The sequence below is a fragment of the Dermochelys coriacea genome, chromosome 26 (assembly GCF_009764565.3).
Source record: "Dermochelys coriacea isolate rDerCor1 chromosome 26, rDerCor1.pri.v4, whole genome shotgun sequence".
NCBI classification, from domain to species: domain Eukaryota; kingdom Metazoa; phylum Chordata; order Testudines; family Dermochelyidae; genus Dermochelys; species Dermochelys coriacea.
Window position 1 is genome coordinate 13,239,010 of NC_050093.1, and position 20,117 is coordinate 13,259,126.

Below are 20,117 nucleotides of genomic sequence, written 5' to 3' on the forward strand. Positions count from 1 at the left end.
CAGGGCTGGGTCACCCAGCATAGTTACATTTGGAAACTGCCATGGCATGACGCTCTATAGAGATATGACCATTGCCCCTATGTACAGCATGGCCGCAAGAGAGGAGCTGGTGACATCTCAACATGGGGACAAGGAAGAGTCTCTCCCTGACAATCCAGAGCAGAGAACAATGCACAATGCACCAGATTCAAAAACAGGGTTGCAAAGACCACCCTGAGGAGACACTGTTGTACTTCACGCCATATGGCTGCACTGCAGCCATAAGTCTTTATAGATCAGAGGCGTAATCAAGTCTAACCTGTGACTTTAAAGGGAGCATTTTACATTTTAACCCTGTAACAGGCTGACATTTGCCAGACATGCTCTGCTTTCTTAGCAGGTGCTGAAAGGGAGAAATGGGCTCACTGAGGCAGAGGACTCACGATCCCCACCTCAATACAGGGGAGTCGGGATCTTGCATGCGGTCCGAGCAGTCCTGATGGAGGAACCGAAGCAGCAGGCAAGCGAGGGAGGTTGGCTTGAGCCAAACCTTCTGATTGTTAATTTCTTTGCCAACAAAAGCAAACCCCAGGAAGTGGTAAACCAACTGTACGCCATGTGTGGTTAAGTGAGCTGTAGCTCACGAAAGCTTACGCTCAAATAAATTTGTTAGTCTCTAAGGTGCCACAAGTACTCCTTTTCTTTTTTGCGAATACAGACTAACACGGCTGCTACTCTGAAACATGTGTGGACTGTTTCACAACAGATTGGGAAAGGCTCCTGCTCCCAGACCCTTAGAAAATGCTGCAGTCACCTGGCAGCAGGAGGAGCAAAGGCTGACAGTACCAGCTGACCAGGGGCCTCAGCAGAAGAACATTTAGTAATTCAGTGATGAGGAGAGGGCATTTCCCAGTTTGCCTGGGACAGCAATAAACCCTGGCCCCCACCACAGCTAAGATTGTGCTGGTGCACCAGGGAGAGCTATGCCAGCAGTCATAGAGAAGAGGTAAGTTAAGATCTTGAGTACTATTCACCTGCAGTCCAACAAAGGAAGCCCCAGCATCCAACCCTGTCCCAAAGCCCAGACCACAAAATCTGTTGCTGGTTTCTACTCATTGGCCAGTAAATACCAGGTCAGATGAGAATGCATACCCAAGGAGGATGAGAATGAGAAGAGCATTAAGCTGGACAGGGCAGAAGGAGAGAAATGCTCTAGGGTAAAGGGGTACTGTCAGAGATAGGAGCTTGGCATTGAGTGAGGAGGAGGAAGTAACTGGGAGTGGCAAAGAGAAAGAGATAAAGCGACCATATACTTGTTCAGTTCTTTAAGGGTTAACTCAAGCTTCCCAGTGGTAGAGAGAATGTTTCTAGCTTGGATGATCTGGGAGATGTCGGACTTTAAAGCTGACCACCGATCCCTGGGACTAGCCATTCAATGGTAGCAATACTTGGCACCTATGTAGTGCTTTTCATTCATTCTGAAGAGGCGGGTAAGGGTCGTCATCCCCATTTTACAGATGGGGAAACTGAGGCACAGAGCAGGGACATGACTTGCCCCAGGTCACACAGGGAGCAAGCAGCAGAGCCTGGAACAGACCCCAGCTCTCCTGACTCCTAGTCTCTCCTGGATTGTAATGTATGGTGCATAACATCCAAGATAAGACAACAGCCCCAAAGAGCTTAAGGTAAGTTATCCCCATGCAAGGCAAAAGAGCCCTTACGTGATATACTTGTTGTACAGTATGAAGGCGTGCTCAATGTTGCCTTCTTCAGAATAAATCGTCGCCATGCGGATGATTTCGAGCCCAGAGCGGTAATACCGCCGTGGCGGGACGTCCTCATTCACCTCCACGGAGCTCCCCATCTGGATTAGCCTCCTGACTCTCTCCTCTGGAAGGAGGCTGACATCTGTGTGGTCAGGCATGAGGGCCAACAGGCTAGAGAGAGAATGAACACAATGCATGGAAATAGATATTATTTTGGTATATTCTCTATATCCAAATTTATCAGGGACATATCCCCATCGGGACATAAGGGAGGTGAGAGTGGCTTTCCTAGGAAAGGGGATATAGTGTGTGGGCTGAGCAGTCCTGAGGGAGGAACCCTAGGAGCAGCCAAGTTCTCTTCAGAGCTTCACTTTTCAGATACATGCATTTTTGATTTGGGGGCAGAAATTCATTTGGGATTACCTGAGCCCCAATTACCCAGATTCAAGTTTTTAGGAGAGATCAGACTGAGCCTGAATCCCACCACTGTCAGGGTGTTTTGCAAGACACCTCTTTAAACAAGCATTTCCCCTTAAACAATCATGTCTCAAGACACTTGAGGAAGAATCAGTCACCAACCCCCAGTCACTATAAGAAACTAGGTTATGGAGTGTCTCCTACAGGTAAGTGATACATTCTCATTCGGTGTTCTGATTCCATGGCAATCGCTGCCACAGAATACATGATACCTAAATACATGGCAAGAATCTGCAGAATCTCCCTCTAACAACCAGAAAGCACAGTACCCCATCCAACCCACCCTGCTCTTGATCCCACCTGGCTCCTGCAAACACCCTCTTCATTCTAGCAATGCCAGATCCCACCCTCTCCTTCCATCAGGGCCCCTTCAAACATGTTCCTGAATGACCATCTTCCTCCTTTCTGGTTCCCAATGATAATTTCAGGAGCCTGAGGCAGAAAGCACTGTAAAGGGTTCAGGAAGCACCGCTGAATGGAACACTTTCATGCAAGAATCCTTACCTGTGTCACCGCCCAGTTGATGGAGACTGCCCTCTCTGCTCCCCGACAGGTACTAGCCACCTGAACGCCTAAAAACAGACAGTTTCCAAGTATCACCCACTGTGAACTAGACAGTTTATGGGTTAAACCTTCAGTGAAATCATAGTGCTGGATCTGTAACATCCTGTAAATCCCTCAGCAACCTGACTGCCACCATCACTGCATTATGATTTCTTGCATCCTCCCACTAAACAAGGGGAAAGGTCTTGATCAGAGACAACAGGGACCCGGGGATGTGAAGGGCTACAGGCAAAAGAAGTGTCATTTCCAGCTTTACTTTCATGCAAGAGCCCCTTTCGAAGGCCTCAAATCCTGCAGTTCTTCGTCCTCACTCTGCCAAAACACCTAGGGAACTCAATGGAAATTTTTCCTAAATAAGGGCGGTAGGATTTAGCCCTTAAACATCTTATACTCGGTCCATCTTATAAACATAAGAGAGTGGAATCCACTTTCATGACCTAAGGCTGAAGAGTGCTGCGCGCCATCACCCAAGAACCAGGGAAGCCACTCTTCAGGAGCAGAGCTGACCTCTGTCCAGCGCCTGCAGAACCAGGCGTGGAGCGAAATCGTTTCTCCCACATATCTGCCGTGGCGGTCAAATTCCAATCTGCACCTCGCAACCCCCTGATAATTCAGGGCTTTCATCCCCCGTTGCTATAAAGGGCGTTTCAGTTGACTCCCCCACGCCTTTACCGCAGCAAGGGTCTCTATACTTGCCAGTACGCAGACCACGAAGAGAGACCGGGGGCGGGGGGTTAGGCAGCCTGAGAAGACACAGCTCGCTCGCCACAGGCCGAAGGCCCCGGGGAGGGGCAGGCTTCGGGACAAGGGCCCAGGCTTTGGGGGCAGAGTCGCCAGCCGCCCAGGGTTTCCCAGGATCACCCCTTTCGTGAGGCAGCCGCCCTGGGCAGTGGGAACGGGGGTGGGGGGGGGCGAGGGCTCACCCAGGCGACCCCCGCTTTGTCTTGGTGGGGGGGGGGCTCTTCGGGGTCCCAGCCGCTCTCAGACTCGCCCCAGGGTGGGCCCCGGCAAGTCCGCACGATGAGGGGGGGCAGGGGCTCGGCGAAGGCCCCGCCCGCCGCAAGCGGGCCGGGCCCATCCCCCGGGCAGTGGGAACAGGGCGGGGGGGGTGGGGGGGGGTCTCACGCCTCCCAGAGACGGGGCGGGGCGGGGCCGGGCTCTGCTCAGCGCCCCTCCCCCAGGGCCGGCCCCCCCCGCCGCGGACAGGGCCTGACCGGCAGCTCGACGCTCCGCGGGGGCCGCGGCCTCAGGCGGGCGGGGGCGGCCGCGGGGTCCTCTCGGCCCAACGGAGGCGGCGCACGCAGCCCAGAGCTAGCCCCACTTCCGGGGGGCTGGGCTTCCCTCAGCCTCGGTCTGGGCTACGGGCCACGCCCCTTCTGAAGAAGCTCTATCCCGGCCTCGGGAGGGCGGGCCAGCCTCGCTCTCAACAGCCAACCAGACGGCGTCTCCACATCCGGGTCTTCTCAGTGAACCGCCGATATCCGGTTTGGGGTCGCTACCCTTTCTTCCTCTCGACAAACTTTATTGGCCGGTCCGGGAACAACGGGGCGGGCGGCAGGCGCCGGAAGTCCTGGGAGGCGGCCATCTTGGTGGAGGCATGGGGACAGGAAGTGAAATCATGCCTGTTTTGAGACCTGGTGGGGGGAGGGGAGTAGCCTCTTAAAGGGGCCGCGGCCTCTAACGGGAATCAGGTGGGGGTGTATTAGGGGCTTAGCCCTGCCTTGACAGGGGCTGCCCTCCTTGCGCCCATGGCACCCGCCCATAGCTGCCCCCACTACCTGCAACAATCTCCCAGCCCTACAGCTCCCCCTCGGGCTCAGGCAGCTGCAGGGGCTGGTGCCCTTGGTGCCAAAGACCTGGGGTTCGATTTCCGCCCCGCAGGGCCCTGTACAAGGGCAAGGCCTAAACTGTGTGCCCAAGCCAGGCTCCCCGGGCTGGATGACAGCCATTCCCTAGTTCAACAAGAGATCACACCCTAGAGACATGCAAACACATGCTTGAGTTGTACCATAAGTACTGGGGGATGAGGGGCCAAATAAAAATAATTTGCAGCCTGTATTCTTACCCCCTCCCCCCATTCTTTCCTTGAAAAGGTGGGCACCATATGTCACCCTGGCTTTAAGCTCACGAGTCAAGTGTTTTCCTTGCAAAAAAAAAAATTTAATGTACCACACTCTCATAACAGTCCCATTTGTCCTGCACAGTAAACTCCAAATGCCAACAGCCTGCACAAAAATCATGAGTCCTGAGCCTTTTAACTCCTTCTATCCAATGATCTTAAAATAATTTTACAAAGATGTGTGTGGGGGAAATAACCCAATTTTACAGATGAGGAAAATGAAGCACAGGCAAGTTAAGTATAAAGTCAAACAGCAAATCAGAAAGAGCCAGGAATAGAAACCACACCAGCTAGGAAAGGTACTGACCTCCTAAACAAAACTATCTCAAAGAAAACACAAGTGCCTTGTCTCCACTTAGGATGTTACATTAAGAACTGCCCTGCATTTATCTTGCTGCAAAGAAATTCCCTTTTTGAACAGTGAAGACAAAGCTTAAGCGACATCATCCTTCCCATGTTCTCACAGAACTAGGACCATTATGTTAGCCTCACTAAATGGGCATGAGCAACTTGCTTTGAACATCCTTGTGAATGTAGTGCTGGTAAAAAGAGGTGCCAGGCTGAAAGCCCTGCAAATCAGTCTCCTCTGTTTCTCCATAGAGCAGGAACAGTTAATGCAAGTCTCATGGACATAAATGACAATGTGCCTCCACACTGATCAGCTCTGCAGTAAGGAGGGAGTCTCTACTTCCATCCTTGGCCTCTGTGAGACTGCCACAGAGTGATATCCATGGTGGTCCGCAACAGACACCTGTTTCATGGGTGGTGAATAAGGAGCAATGACCTTGCCGACATTCAATTTCAATCTGGATTGGATCTGAACAACCAGCCTTTGGACTTCCTAGAGCCACCCAGTCCCTCACCTGTTACATTTAGGAAAATACCAAGGTTAAAAAAACGTTTAAAACAATGTAAAATGAAAGTGATTATGCTAGATTTTGCTCCTCTTGGACAATGGAAAAATTAGGCTATTAAGTAGATCTGGTCTCAAGTTTTCCAGAGAGGTTTTCTTTGGCAAAACGCCAATTCATCAAAATTGAAACATTCTGTAGAAACCCATCAATTTAGATAGATCTTGTGATTGAAAATAGGCAACCAGAAATCAGACTTCATAGGGAGCTGGGCAGCAAGCCATAGAATTCTGTGGGAAATCAATAAAGTGGGATTTTTTCAGTCTTTCCTTCCCATGAAGTTGTTTTAAAATTTGATCTTTGGGATGAAAGTTCTCAAAAATTTGAGATTTTTTCATGGATGGAAAGGCTGATCTCTGGCCAGCTCTACTATTCAGTTTCACTTTGGTTACCTTTCCAGGTATTGCCATGCTATGCTTTGGTTATAAACAGCTGCAGGGGAAGGTATTTGTTTAAAACACAATTCCCTTAGATTTTAAACAATGCACGACATTTCTCATGGAAACCACCTATTCAGTTTGGGTCCATGTTTATCCTGGGTGTCCATTTAGAACTCGATAAGTCATTGTAACGTGGATGTCACAATATTTTAATACAGTAAAAGGTGAGGGTTTGTTATGAAGGTGGTTAGGAAAAATAAAACTTTTAGAAACAGGCTCAATATTAAAATTAATGATTCCTTCCTTTGTGTTTCCAGACTGGCACTTGGCCAGCAATGAGCACCACAGCAAAGGGATTAGAATGAATAAAAGACTCATTCTTGAATAAAGCTTCTAGATTAAAAAAACCCCACAGAGTGGACTCCATATAGCACACTTCCAAGTTCTTCCACCAGATGAGCCCCTCACATCAATTTGTATAGTGATTCCTTTTGTGTCTTCTAGATGTTTTCATTTTATACGTTTCCTGGCGTATACGGTAAGGATTTTGCACTGGAAAGTATCGTCCATTGTAACCATTATACTGTTTGTTATAAGGTAGGGGAATGGGGTAGTTGACAGGTCCCAAGTTGTAAGGGGGTGTTTGCTGAGCCAGGTTGGCTGTAGGGACACACTCCTTGAAATAAGCAGATCTCCCATTGTCGTAAACTCCGTGGAAATTCCTGACAGGGTACAGGGCTCTGAAAGAGAAAGATCAAGGTCATTTACCTGGATGGCAGAGCTGTTCCTGATCTCAACTCTTGAAGCTCCTAAGCCACACCAGAGAAACTGCAGTAGCGAGGCATCAATTGTACTTGCAGGCCCTATTAAATCATGTTAAGACTCTCAGTCTCTTAATACTTTGCATTTACATAGCTCCACAGAGGAAAAATGCTAAGATCTTTCACAAACATGAAGCTTTACAGTACCCTAAAGTGGTAGTCAAGTATTACTACTGCCTACCTCTTTTATGCAAGTCAACTGTAGCACAAGAAGTCTTCACAGAAGGCATTTCCCCTGCCTCCCACCCCATCCAGTTTGTCCTAACAGGAGGAATACCCCCTCCTGCCCCTCATATTTTGGCCCAGAAGGAGTAATTAAAGGGTATGAAACATTCCCCTGGCCACTTTCGTTTGACTGTCAACCATACACTGGAAGGTTCAATTCTGTATTATGTAACAGATTAAACTCTTAAAGAGCATTCTTGTACTGTTATCGCCTTCAACTTACAAAAGCCAATCAGATACGTTTGTAACTCCCAAATCGTGAACTATGGAGGAATTAAATTCAGCCCAATAATTTATTACGATTTAGGAAAAGAAAGTTCACCCACAGATCCATGAAGTAAGGATTAGAGAGGGTTACTTGAGAAGTGGAAGGTGCAAATGTGGTATCATGTCATGACACGACACTTGACGGGAGGAAGTGCAAATGCCTACATCCCAGGAGTAAAGAGGAAGCCATTTACCTTTGTTCTCTTTTTCCTCCCTTTCCTTGCCAAGAAGGGAAGAGCCTAAGAGCAGGAGAAGAGTTACAGCCTTATTATGAGTGAAAAGCAATTCTGCACAAGAGTCACTGAAATCCAAATCATAGGGTAGGGCCCTTCTTTGTGCTAAAGTATCTTAGAGTAGTAAAACTATTTCATTACCCCACATTCATTTATTATGCACCTCCCACAATGTATCTAGGCACAGTGCAAAATTTAAATAATTGCCACAGAAGCAACCAGATCAATAGGTATTGTCCATACTATGGTTGAAACAGTCTTAGCAACTGAGTTTAAATTCAGTTCCTAGACAAAGTGAGTTTTGGGACCAAGATTTGAACTTGAGTGCCTGGCTTGCAATCTTGTGTGCCTATTTACCTTTGTCACTTTCACAAAATATACCTTTTCCCTTGATCCAATCCACTCTACCAGACCCAAACTAAATACCAACCTGCTGTCTGCCAGGGGGAGCTGTTCTGAATACAGATGATGTCCAGCTACTTGGAAATCCAAATTTGGTGCCATGCTGCTTTGTCCTTTGATCAAATCAAATGCTAGTCCATCTGCAGCATGGTTCCTTAAACAGAAACGTTCCATTAGCTCAGCCCGAATCTACAGAATCACTCAAAGTTGCAGGGAAGTTTTTATGCTCTTTATGGTCTCAGTTATAACTGCACCTCAAACCACTTCAAGAAGTGGGCATGATCCCCATTTTAGAGATGGGGAAACTGAGGTACTGGGAGGCAGAGTGATTTGCCCAAGGTCACCAGCAGAACGTGGAACAGAGCCCAAATCTCCTGGCTTCCAGTCCTTTTCCCTATCACTGATCCGTGCTTCTTCATCAGCTAACAGGAGTGAAAAAGCTAAACTCAAGTCCATTAAATAGCTGACATGAGCTAACTATTCTTCATTCTAGCACCCAGACACAAACATATGTAGAAACAGTGACTTACATTCTGATGGGGCCCTTCTGAAGGTCCTCAATATAGTTCTTCCTTTCTATAGAATGCCCTCGCGACCTGTTGAACACTACGAGGAGGGAAGAGTTAAGTTACAAAACACCATTATACACAGATATTTTACACTAGGCTACTTGGCACAGGGGGCAGATCCTGTGTTGGCAAAGCACTGAAGACGCACACTGTATTAGCAGTAATAAAGAACTCTGAGAATGATTTTAGCCCCTTGGTTTTGACACTGAGCACACCCCAACTCATTTATAGTAATTCAGTTAGGGTCACATGAGCACAGGTTAAGCATTTCGGTTTGGGAAGGTTGGATATTAGGAAGATGTCCTTTAAAGTACAGAAGAAAGATGCAGACTGGAACGAACAGATGCCATTTATAACATCAAGGTGCAACTCCATTTCTACACAACGTCCCTTTGATGACAGCTCATGGTTGCAAGAATGACCCATTGGCTGGAGCAGGTCTTCTCTTGTTTATAAAGAAGAGCCACAGAGCTATGAACACTAGAGTTATGAACTGGTCAGTCAACCCCACACCTCATTTGGAACCAGAAGTACGCAATCAGGGAGCAACAGAGACTCTCCCACCCCCCAAAAAAGCAAATACAGTACAGTACTGTGTTAAACATAAACTACTAAAATAAAGGGAAAGTGTAAAAAAGATTTGACAAGGTAAAGAAACTCTGCTTGTTTAATTTAAATTAACATGATTAAAAGCAGCATTTTTCTTCTGCACAGTAAAGTTTCAAAGCTGTATTAAATCAATGTTCAGCTGTAAACTTTTGAAAGAAAGAACCTCCATAACGTTTTGTTCAGAGTTACGAACAACCTCCATTCCCAAGGTGTTTGTAACTCTGAGGTTCTACTGCAGGGGTGGGCAAACTACAGCCCGGGATCCGCATCTGGCCCTTCAGACGTTTTAATCCAGCCCTGGAGCTCCTGCCAGAGATTGGGGATAGGAGCTTGCCCTGCTCCGTGTGGCTCCCGGATGCAGCAGCAGCAGCAGCACGTCGTCACTCTGGCTCCTACACATAGGGGCAGTCAGGGGGCTCCGCACACTGCCTCCGCCCCAAGCGGCACCCCTGCAGCTCCCACTGGCCAGCAAATGGGGCCAATGGGAGCTGCAGGGGCAGCACCTGTGGATGGGGCAGTGCAGAGAGATGCCTGGCCACACCTCCATGTAGGAGCCAGAGGGGGGACATACCACTGCTTCCGGGAGCTGCTTGAGGTAAGCACCACCTGCAGACTCCACCCCTCAACCCCTCCCATGCCCCAACCCCTGAGCCCCGTCCTGCCCTCTGAACACTTCGATCCCACCCTCCTGTACCCCAGAGCCAGCACCCCCAGCCAGAAACCTCAACTCCCCACCTGCCCCCCAACCCCCAATGTCATGAGCATTCATGGCCCACCACAAAGGCACCGACTTCTACTCGTGGCAGTGGGTGCTCGACCCCCTTCCCTGCCCCACCCCCATCCCAACCCCTTCCCAAAAGTCCCTGCCCCAACTCCTTCCCCTCCCTGCCCCTATTCCAACCCCTTCCCCAAATCCCCACCCTGGCCACACCTCTTTCCCTGAGTGCACCACATTCCCGCTCCTCCCCCGTCCCTCCTGGAGCTTGCTACACCACCAAACAGCTGTTTGGCAGCAGCAAGTGCTGGGAGGTAGGCGGAGGAGTGGGGACATGGCGTGCTCAGGGGAGGAGGGAGCAGAGGAGGTGGTGGGGCAGGGAGCTTGGCTGCCGGTGGGTGCAGAGCACCCACTAATTTTTCCCCCGTGGGTGCTCCAGCCCCAGAGCACCCACAGAGTCGCTGCCTATGGCCCACCACACAATTTCCATACCCAGATGTGGCCCTTGGGCCAAAAAGTTTGCCTACCCCTGTTCTACTGTAAGAGACGCAATGAGATGGATTGGCAATGGAGCAGAATGTTGCTCAATTTCCTTTGCACGCCTACCCATAAGTCACCTGGGTTTCAAATCCAGTGATCCACTGGCATCAATCTGGCTTAAGATGGATTCCAATGGCACTGTAGCAAAATCAATCCATTGTCACAATAAACCTCTTCCTCTTTGCCCTCCCATTTCCTATTATCCATCCACTCTCCCAATCTTACATTTTCTTATAGTGCAAAACTTATCTTGCAAGTTCGCCCTCTGTGCTCTTCTCCTAGAGCCTAGGATCTTTTGAATGTAAGCTACTAGCCAGTGTTTTACCCCATAAAAGAAACAGGAAAAACAGTGATCTCCTTATTACTTACACTCTATAGCGACATTTGGTTCCATGCCTTCAACATCAATTAGGTACCTGAATAGAGCAACATAATACATGAGCTCTTATTATAGGAAAAACGCTTAAGAATTGAAAGACAAACCTTTATCTCTCTGGATGCTTTTTTTAAGATTATGTATTTACAGGCCGTGATGGGCTACAGAAATACTCACAGCTTTTATGGCAGAGGTAAATTTCTGATTGCTATACCAAGGCTCATGCACAAAAAACATACATGCCCTGAGAGCATCCATACATATCTGCTCAGAGAATTTCTAATCCTGGTCTGTTCATGAAATCCAAGATTTTATATGGTCACTAGGCCCTTGACCAGTGCACTTTGCCTCACTATAGCTAATCCTGGACTCTAATGTAGACACTGAAGAAGTAATTTTCCCATCCCTTGTGCTACTAGAGAAATACCCATCTAGTGCAGCTCAGCTACAAGAGTTTAAGGTAACTCACCTACAAACAAGGTAACCAGTTCTGTTTAAGCCATGTGTGCAGTGAACTCCAATGAGTTTATCTATGAGACAGGAAATGCAAGTTATGTTTTTTAAGATCGTGTTCATTTTCAGGCAGGCAGTGTGCATCAGAAAGAAGGAAGCAAACCTGATTAGATTTGTTAGTCATTCACCGATTACGTCAACGTAAACAAATTAACATCTCTACAACAGTGCTTAAAGACAAGCTCGCATTTAGGGCTAATTATCACTGATTATTCAACTCCTGCTTATAAAAACCAGTCAGGTCACACAATTTAGTGACAAATCTTGTTTAGGAGAAAACATGGGCACATTGCACAAGGAACATAAAGACCGTATGAACAGCAGCTTTATGGCAGGGTTCTGAGGAGAGTAAATCTGGGTTAATGCTTAACATAAGGCATATACACAATATTTGTAAGGAACTGACATTGACACACATTAGAAATTAAATTAGAGCTGGGTAACTAACTGATTTTGGTGGAAGTAGAAAAAAAACACTTTGGTTTATGTTGAAATGAATTTGACATTTTAAAGAATTTTTGGTGAACCTCAACAGACCTGCAACGGACTGCAACAGCCAGGATTCAAACCGGGGTCTCCCACACCCCAGGTGAGTGCCCTAGCAGTGGTTAAAGGTTTAAGGGGGTAAAAGCAGCAGCAGCTCCACCACCATCTCCCTCCAACCATTTTGTGAATGGACAAAACTACTAGTGTCAAATTCATGAATAAGGCTGCGATTCTTTAACGGAGATCACAGAAATCACGGATTCCATGACTTTCCATCACCTCTGCAGCAGCTGGTGCAGCCGAATTCAGGGCTGCCCCATGGCCAGCCGCTGCTAAAGTCATGGACAGGTCACAGGTCTTGAATTTTTATTTATTGCCCTTGACTTGTTCATGACTTTTACCAAAAATACCCATGACTAAATCTTAGCCTTATTCATTAATAGTTATAAGTCGACTAAAACTGCACTTTTTGTCAAATAAATCTGTCCAAAAATTCATTTATTGCTAGATGAAACCTCACTGTGCTTGAATAGACTGATAAGAACATAAGAATGGCCACACTGGGCCAGACCAAAAGTCCATCTACCCCAGCATCCTGTCTTCTGACAGTTGCGAATGCCAGATGCCCCACAGGGAATGAACAGAACAGGTTATCATCAAGTGATCCAACCCGTCACCCATTCCCAGCTTCTAGCAAAAAGAGGCTAGGGACACCATCCCTGCCCATCCTGGCTAATAGCCACTGATGGACCTATCCCCCATGAACTTATCTAGTTCTTTTTTTAACTCAGGGTTCACTTAACCATGAATCTAATGTTACTGCTGCCACCAAAGGCAACTGGCATTACTACCTTGACATCCTCTTTGGATCTTCATGTGCCAAGATGAGACAAAATCCACATGAGTTACCCAACGCAGAGAACTAATTGTACACAAGATTACAAGAGAATTTCCCTAGCACACTGAAATCTACAAGAGATTGTGTTCATTATAGCTCAAGACATTTTAACCACAATGGAGTTTTCAATCAAGGGAAGCAGATAAGAATTAGAGGCAATCTATGCTCACCATTATCTCTGTTCTCCCATAAAAACTCTTTCACGGCACATTTAAATTTAAAAATTGTTTCATTATCTGGTACTTCATGTCCAACCGTCAAGATCTTGGAGTAGCAGAGTGTCTTTGGTAGCTCCTAAAAAAACCAGGGGAATCCAATACATTTTTGTATGAAGCATAAAACCAAACATTCCCATCACTGAAAGGGGTCCACATGCTTTATAGAAAGGAAATGCTTCTACAGTTTAAAAACTAAACCTGAAAGGGTGCCTGTGAGATTTTAGTCTGGTAAGTGAAATCCTCTGCAATAACTCAGGTAAGTTACAACAGCATCTCTCAGAAGTGCTTAAATACAATTATATATAAGTACATGAAATAAAATTTGCCTGAAACTTCTTCCAGCGAACCAAAACTGATGTAAGGGCTCATATAAAACATACACCATAAAGAGTTCTGAACTAGAGTAGTTTTACACTAGACTATTATGGAGACTTTACACAGCCCATATTTAGTAACAGTGATTCACAAGTGACTACCAAGATGCAAGATCTGATAGCCCACTTAGTCCTCCTAGTGACAACTGTGAGGTACCAACAAAAACACTTTTGATCCACACATTCCTTTGTTATTGTTTCTTGTTTGTCCCAGGTTTCCTTCTCATCTGTCTTTTACAAAACAAAGTGCATGTAGCAGAAGGGCAAGGGGAGTATTTTAAACAACTGTTTCCAGGTAATTATAGCCACCAATAAATAATGGTTTAAACTGGAATTCGGAAGCCTTTGTTTAGAGGTGCTGTGAGAGTGAAATGACAGACCATGGTAACATGTAGTCACTTACAGAGTCCACCATATTCAGAGAAATTTGAAATCCACTTCATTCACTTGGGCACAGTGAGGATTTTTAGGCCCTGATCCTGCTTTCAGATCCACACAGGCAGAATCTTCCCTTCACCCCCATTACTACAGTATCTGAGTCTCTTAATTTTCAATGGATTAATCCTCCCAACGACACTGTGAGATGGGAAACTTAGGCACAGAGAGGCTAACATGTTCAACGTGCCAGAGAAAAATCCGGGAGGGAGCAGAAGTACTGGGACCTAGGATAGTTGTTGCATCCTAACTTACCTCTGGTCCATAATAGCGCGTTGTGTATGTTAGATCAATGATCATGCCAAGTTCTTCTTTCTGTTCTCTAATTTTCTTAAGGAGGTCAAAAGGAGAAAATCTGTCTTTTGGGGCAAGTCTCCATTCAAAACTCTGGCAAGAAATATTAATATTAATAGTATATTGTGCACAATTGTGGCACCCTATCCAAGAATCTCAAGGCACTTAAACACCCCACAACAGCATTCGGAGGGGAGTTCCCATGCACCCACCAACCCACAGCACAATGGTGTACTCCCTAAAAAGGTAGATGGTGTCAGAATCTAGGTACCAAACAGAAAGAGGCCTCAGGTATATGCAGATACATTAAATACTGAAGCGCCTTGATATTGATCTACTGAAAGCATCTTCTCCCTGACATTAGTGCATTAGACTGCTCAGCTGTGTTCCAAGAATCCCACACACTACAGTGATTGGAGCTCTCTACATCTAATCTAACAGTAATCCTAAGAGGATATACAAATGGCAGAGAAATGCATCTAAAGAGGTGAAGGTTCACCTCTGAACGTTGCTACTGGTGCCAATCCTATGGCCAACTGTCAGTATTCACAAGCTTAACATCCTACGCCTTTTTTAAATACGCAAGCATGGTAAAGAAATAAATCAATGAAAATAGCAACTGAGACACTATCAAAAGGAGGCAACAAGGAACTATAAAGCATAGTCATCTAGATATTTCTAATAAAGGAAAGCTACTACATATACTGATAAAGAGGACAAACACCTTAGTAGCTGGGTACTCCAGGTGAATGAGGTGAGCCAGCAGGTGTATCCTTCATATAATTCATTGACTATTAATTTGAAAGTACTGGGACTAGTAGAAAGATCAAGGGAGACAGATTGCTGAATAAATATACTAGATTACAGTCCAAGACAGTTCTGCATATTTAAAGGAGTGATTAGTCACATGCATCTTTATAGTGAGAAAGATCTTTCAACATTACTGTCAGAAACAGCTAAATTTAGCACACAGCAAATACGTCATGATCTATTTTTAATTTCCAAATTCCAGCTGAAGTGATGGAGGCAATTTTCTTTGATGCAGATTGCCACATTTATGTCAGATTTTTTTTTTTTTAAGAAGAAGCTCTGATGCCCATCAAAATGATACATGGAATTCATTTGAATGGGAGTTACCATGGTAAGATGCTCCATATGTGGAACTCACTATCCCACAATACTTTATAGCAGAAGGATACCAAAAAAACCAGCCCCACTGTGCCTAGACATGCCACATAAAATCACCTATGGCTCAAGTTGTCAGAGCCATGGGTGAATACCATCTCTAAACATCTGGACACTCATGCGCAACAAGCTTGGTGAGAAACCTCCATGAGCTGTTACTCAAAGCACAATGGTAGCAATATAAAGGACACTGCAGTAGCTTTAACTCTCAGCTTACTTCTTCTGAAGTTTTAAAGGGTAATGGTCCCATCAGGCTTCTACTGTCTATCCCAAAAAGTTATAATCTCCAAATTTTCCTTTGTGTTTTCATTTAGCATAAATCAAATTTAGGCCACGTCCACACCAGGACTACTTTACCAGTATGGGAACAACAGTACAACATATGGGCAAAGCACTCCTTGTGTAGATGCAGTTATACTGGCAAAGCTGTGTGTTGTAATATCATAAATCTGTCCCACACAAGTGAAATAAAGTACACCCATAGAAGTGTAGTTGGTATAATTGCATCTACACTAGAGTCTTCTGCTGGCAAGCTGTTGGTGATGGGGAGTGAAGACTTGTGATTCACTGACAGAATTCTGTGGTGTAGACCTGGTCTGAATTGCCAGCATGTTCAGATAAGCTCCTCTCGAAGACTGCACACATTGGAATAAAGTTCTCCCCTCAACACATCCAACCCTAACATCTTTGAAAAATCCCTGCTCTGAGATCACCAAGTCCATGTTTTCTGTTACAGTTAAAAAGTGCAGATCTGAAACGAGCCCAAAAAGAGGCCAAACTCAATCATCTTTCACTTACCTTTTTTAAAGGAACTTTGAAAGCGATGAACCTAGTACCCGGCATTCTTTGTCCAAGCGGGAGATAGTCTGTCCATCTAGGAGAGAGACGTTATGATTAATGCCACAACTTCCCATAGGTGGAATCTTGGGGAATATCTACATTGCAAAGTTGTTGACAATACTTTTGTCTTCCACAGGTACTTAAAAAAGCACCCCCCGCAAAAGACAAAAAAGTTCTGCTGACGCAAGTAGCAGTGTGAACCCGTTTTTGTCGACAGGAGCGCTCTCCTGCCAACAAAGCTAATGCCACTCGCGGGGCTGAAAGTATTTTGTCGGCAAAAGTGCCGACTAAGTACTCACAAAGAGCGATTACACACGCTGACTTTTCTAAAAGCTGCGTGGTGTAGACAAGCCCTTGCCTTTTACATTCGGTCTTCATCCCATGCCTCCCTTTCACTGAGTTCTATTTCCTTCCTGCTGGAAAGGCTTCTTGCAAACTAATACAGATTTATTACCAAATCCCCATTTCTTTGGGTCAACTAATCCAGATCAGTTAGCATCACTGATGGAGCCCTTTTCAAAATAATTTAGGCCCAGCTATTGATATTAGTGCTGCAACCCCATGGCTGTAAATTGAAAAATCAGTTTATTGCCAAGGGAAAAAACTAGAACAGGCCAAGTCACACTTATTTCAACCCTCCCCCCCCCCCCCATTCCATTGGGCACATGTACAAGTAGTAAAATAGTCATCAGAAATGCAAATCACTGGGGAGATGCTAGCCACAGCTCAGACAGCGTTTTGCACTCAACGCAGGGTTACACGTGATAAACGTGAGAGTAAAACTTACTGGTGTTTTGATTTCATAGCACAGTCTAGCCAATGATTTCATACAATTCGCAGGCAGCCTCCCGAAGGAAACAGACGGACAAAGGCTCCCTAACGATGGCGTCCAGCCCTCACGCTGTGGCTAACATAGGGGATGCACCTGAAGAGCAGGGAAGGGTCTCAGCCTCCCCCCCGCGCAGATAGGGCAAGATCCCAGAAGGCCTCGGCTCAGTGGATTCGGGGAACAGGGGAAAGGGGGATTTCAAGTCCCTGATCTCCCCTGGAAAGCGAGGCGCCAAGTGGCCAGTAGCTGGGGGGGGGGAGAGGAAGGGGGCACCGAGAGCTCGCTAGTCGGGGTGGGGGGGGTGGAGGGAGGAGGTTGCTTTCAACGCGGCACCATTTCGAAAGAGGAGGGGGAGGGGCTCCAGGTAACACCGACCCCCCGCCCACCGGGCCCCGCAGGAGTCCCAGGCCGGAGGCTGAGGCCCAACCGAGCGGGCCCAGGCCGGGGCAGAGGGGATGAGGGAGCTGGTCTCACCTGTCCGGCAGGCGGGTCTTGCCGTTCCCCGACATGGCTCCGGCTCCGGCCCGGCTCCGAGCCCGCGCCGCCGCCCAGCGCCGCCCGCCCGATACCTAGGCCGGGGCGCGCCGCCAGAGACGCTCCCAGCCCCGCGGAACCCAGCCGGTGCTCGGCGCTTCCGGTTCCGGTTCCCACGACCTCACGCAGGGGACGTGACCCCGCCCATTCTGACATCACAGGCCAGCGCCGCCGCTCCCCACCCGCCTTTTGGGCCCTGGGCCCCGCCCCTTCGGCAAGCCGCGGATTGCGGCACGCGGAGCCTCGACCCCGCCCGGCAGGGGCCGGCCCAGCTCCAGCCCCCACCCCCGTGTCGCAATTACCCACAATCCTCCTGGAGCCCAGCCCCAGTGTCCCCTTCTCTGTTACCCACAATCCCCCAGGGCCCAGCCCAAGCACCTTCTTGTCTGTTACCCAGAATCCTCCAGGCCACGCCCCAATGTCCTGTTCTGTTACCCACAATCCCCCAGGGCCCAGCCCAAGCACCTTCTTGTCTGTTACCCAGAATCCTCCAGGCCACGCCCCAATGTCCTGTTCTGTTACCCACAATCCCCCAGGGCCCAGCCCAAGCACCTTCTTGTCTGTTACCCAGAATCCTCCAGGCCACGCCCCAATGTCCTGTTCTGTTACCCACAATACCCTGGGGTCCAGCCCCAATGTCCCCTTCTCAGTTACCCACAATCTCTCTGGGGCACAGCCCTGGCACCCCCTTCACTGTTACCCACAATCCCCCAGGGACAAGTCCCAGCACCTTCTTGTCTGTTACCCAGAATCCTCCAGGCAAAACCCCAATGTCCTGTTCTCTGTTACCCACAGTCCCCTGGGGCCCACCCCCAACGTCCCCTTCTCTGTGACCCACAATCACCTTGACCCAGCCTAGCCCCAGCACCCTCTTGTCTATTACCCAGAATACTCCAGACGGAGTCCCAATGTCCTGTTCTCTGTTACCCACAATCCCCTGGGCCCCGGGCCAACCCCATCACCCCGTTCTCTCTTACCCTGAAGTAACCAGCAGTATATTCTAAGGTCTGTCTACTCCACACTGCAGTTATATACCTGCAGCTGATTCAGGCTGTTCGGGCTGGGTTTAGGAGGCGGTTTAATTGCGGTGTAGACTTTAGGGCTTGGGCTGGATCTCTGGCTGTAGGACCCTGCAAAGTGGGAGAGTCCCAGAGTTTGGGCTGCAACATTTTTTACAAATCTGCTATACTGGATGACTGGAGGGTACCAAATGTTGTACCCATCTTTAGAAAAGGCACTACGGGTGTTGTAAAGTCAATGGGAGTGGAGGGCATTCAGCACGTCTCAGGATCACGACCCCATAGGGTATCTGAGAGTCTCAGATGGCCAGCTTTGTCTGTCTTTTTGAGATGTGTTGTAGGCAGGTTGGTCTCAGGATATTAGGGAGACAAGGTGGGTGGGGTAATATCTTTTATTGGACCGACTCTTATTGTTGAGAGAGACACACTTCCGAGCTTGTCTCTCTCACCAACAGAAGTTGGTCCAATAAAAGATATTACCTCCCCCACCTTATCTTTCTGCAGGAAATTGATCATCCAAGGAGCTATGGCTGCCTGATCCAGACGGATCATAGACTCATAGAATATTAGGGTTGGAAGAGACCTCAGGAGGTCATCTAGTCCAATCCCCTGCTCAAAGCAGGACCAATCCCCAACTAAATCATCCCAGCCAGGGCTTTGTCAAGCCTGACCTTAAAAACCTCTAAGGATGGAGATTCCACCACTTCCCTAGGTAACCCATTCCAGCGCTTCACCACCCTCCTAGTGAAATAGTGTTTCCTAATATCCAACCTAGACCTCCCCCACTTGAGACCATTGCTCCTTGTTCTGTCATCTGCCACCACTGAGAACAGCCAAGCTCCATCCTCTTTGGAACCCCCCTTCAGGTAATTGAAGGCTGCTATCAAACCCCCCTCGCTCTTCTCTTCTGCAGACTAAATAACCCCAGTTCCCTCAGCCTCTCCTCGTAAGTCATGTGCCCCAGCCCCCTAATCATTTTCATTGCCCTCCACGGGAATCGCTCCAATTTGTCCACGTCCCTTCTGTATTGGGGAGACCAAAACTGGATGCAATACTCCAGGTGTGGCCTCACCAGTGCTGAATAGAGGGGAATAATCACTTCCCTCAATCTGCTGGCAATGCTCCTACTAATACAGCCCAGTATGCATTGTCCTTCTTGGCAACAACGGCACACCGCTGACTTATATCCAGCTGATATCCAGATGATTCCTGTACAGTATTTTCACTCATTCCAAGTATCAAGCAGCATAAACTACTCCTACTCCCAAATGTGCACACACATTCCAGCGCAAAGAAGAGGAATGGTGTGCCCCTCTGCAAGGAGCGATGTCCTTTGCTGGAGCCAGACCGGGTGACAACAGCCCCCGAATAATGTCCTGTTGAAGGGACAGTGGACAGTTCCATGGCAGTTGGGAAACAGCAGTTGCATTCAAAGGGATAGAGAGGAACAGCAGATTGGGGGGTGCGGGGTGGGGGGAAGGTGCCATTGCCTCAGCCCTAGCCTAGCCCAGCCCACAGCCCTAGCCTGAGGCAGAATCT

The 20,117-nt window shown here is 47.7% G+C and overlaps 2 protein-coding genes across 8 annotated transcripts in view; both read right to left on the reverse strand.

Moving 5' to 3' along the window:
• Positions 1-4,159, reverse strand: part of LOC119848815 (STAM binding protein) — a 48,359-nt gene extending 44,200 nt beyond the window's left edge. For 2 of the 7 annotated variants that reach the window (XR_005290352.2, XR_005290349.2), the window contains exons 1-3: positions 4,001-4,129; positions 2,727-2,794; positions 1,701-1,916 (exon numbers count right to left, since the gene is read on the reverse strand). Coding sequence is in view for 5 of the 7 variants with exons in the window: in XM_043503206.1 (XP_043359141.1) it covers positions 1,701-1,903 (203 nt within the window). In the remaining 2 variants the exon portion in view is untranslated. Of the gene's footprint in view, positions 1-1,700; positions 1,917-2,726; positions 2,795-3,482; positions 3,895-4,000 lie in introns of those variants that run through there. The other 5 variants (XM_043503206.1, XM_038385057.2, XM_038385058.2 and 2 more) reach the window with 5 other exon arrangements.
• Positions 4,160-6,384: 2,225 nt separating this feature from the next.
• Positions 6,385-17,687, reverse strand: DUSP11 (dual specificity phosphatase 11). The gene is made up of 10 exons (XM_038385067.2): positions 17,500-17,687; positions 16,155-16,230; positions 14,133-14,264; positions 13,021-13,144; positions 11,423-11,483; positions 10,947-10,993; positions 8,675-8,750; positions 8,173-8,298; positions 7,704-7,748; positions 6,385-6,936 (listed from the first exon to the last, which is right to left on the reverse strand). The coding sequence occupies exons 1-10, from the start codon at positions 17,532-17,534 to the stop codon at positions 6,666-6,668; spliced, it is 993 nt and encodes a 330-aa protein (XP_038240995.1). The 5' UTR covers positions 17,535-17,687; the 3' UTR covers positions 6,385-6,665.
• Between the last annotated feature and the right edge of the window lie 2,430 nt (positions 17,688-20,117).

Excerpts from the sequence above, each read along its gene's own strand:
- DUSP11 (XM_038385067.2), bottom strand. The coding sequence starts at position 17,534 with ATGTCGGGGAACGGCAAGACCCGCCTGCCGGACAG. Across the intron at positions 16,231-17,499 it reads AAGACCCGCCTGCCGGACAG|ATGGACAGACTATCTCCCGC; the intron begins GTGAGACCAGCT and ends TCTCTCTCCTAG. Across the intron at positions 8,299-8,674 it reads CAGAAGGGCCCCATCAGAAT|GAACCATGCTGCAGATGGAC; the intron begins GTAAGTCACTGT and ends TTTCTGTTTAAG.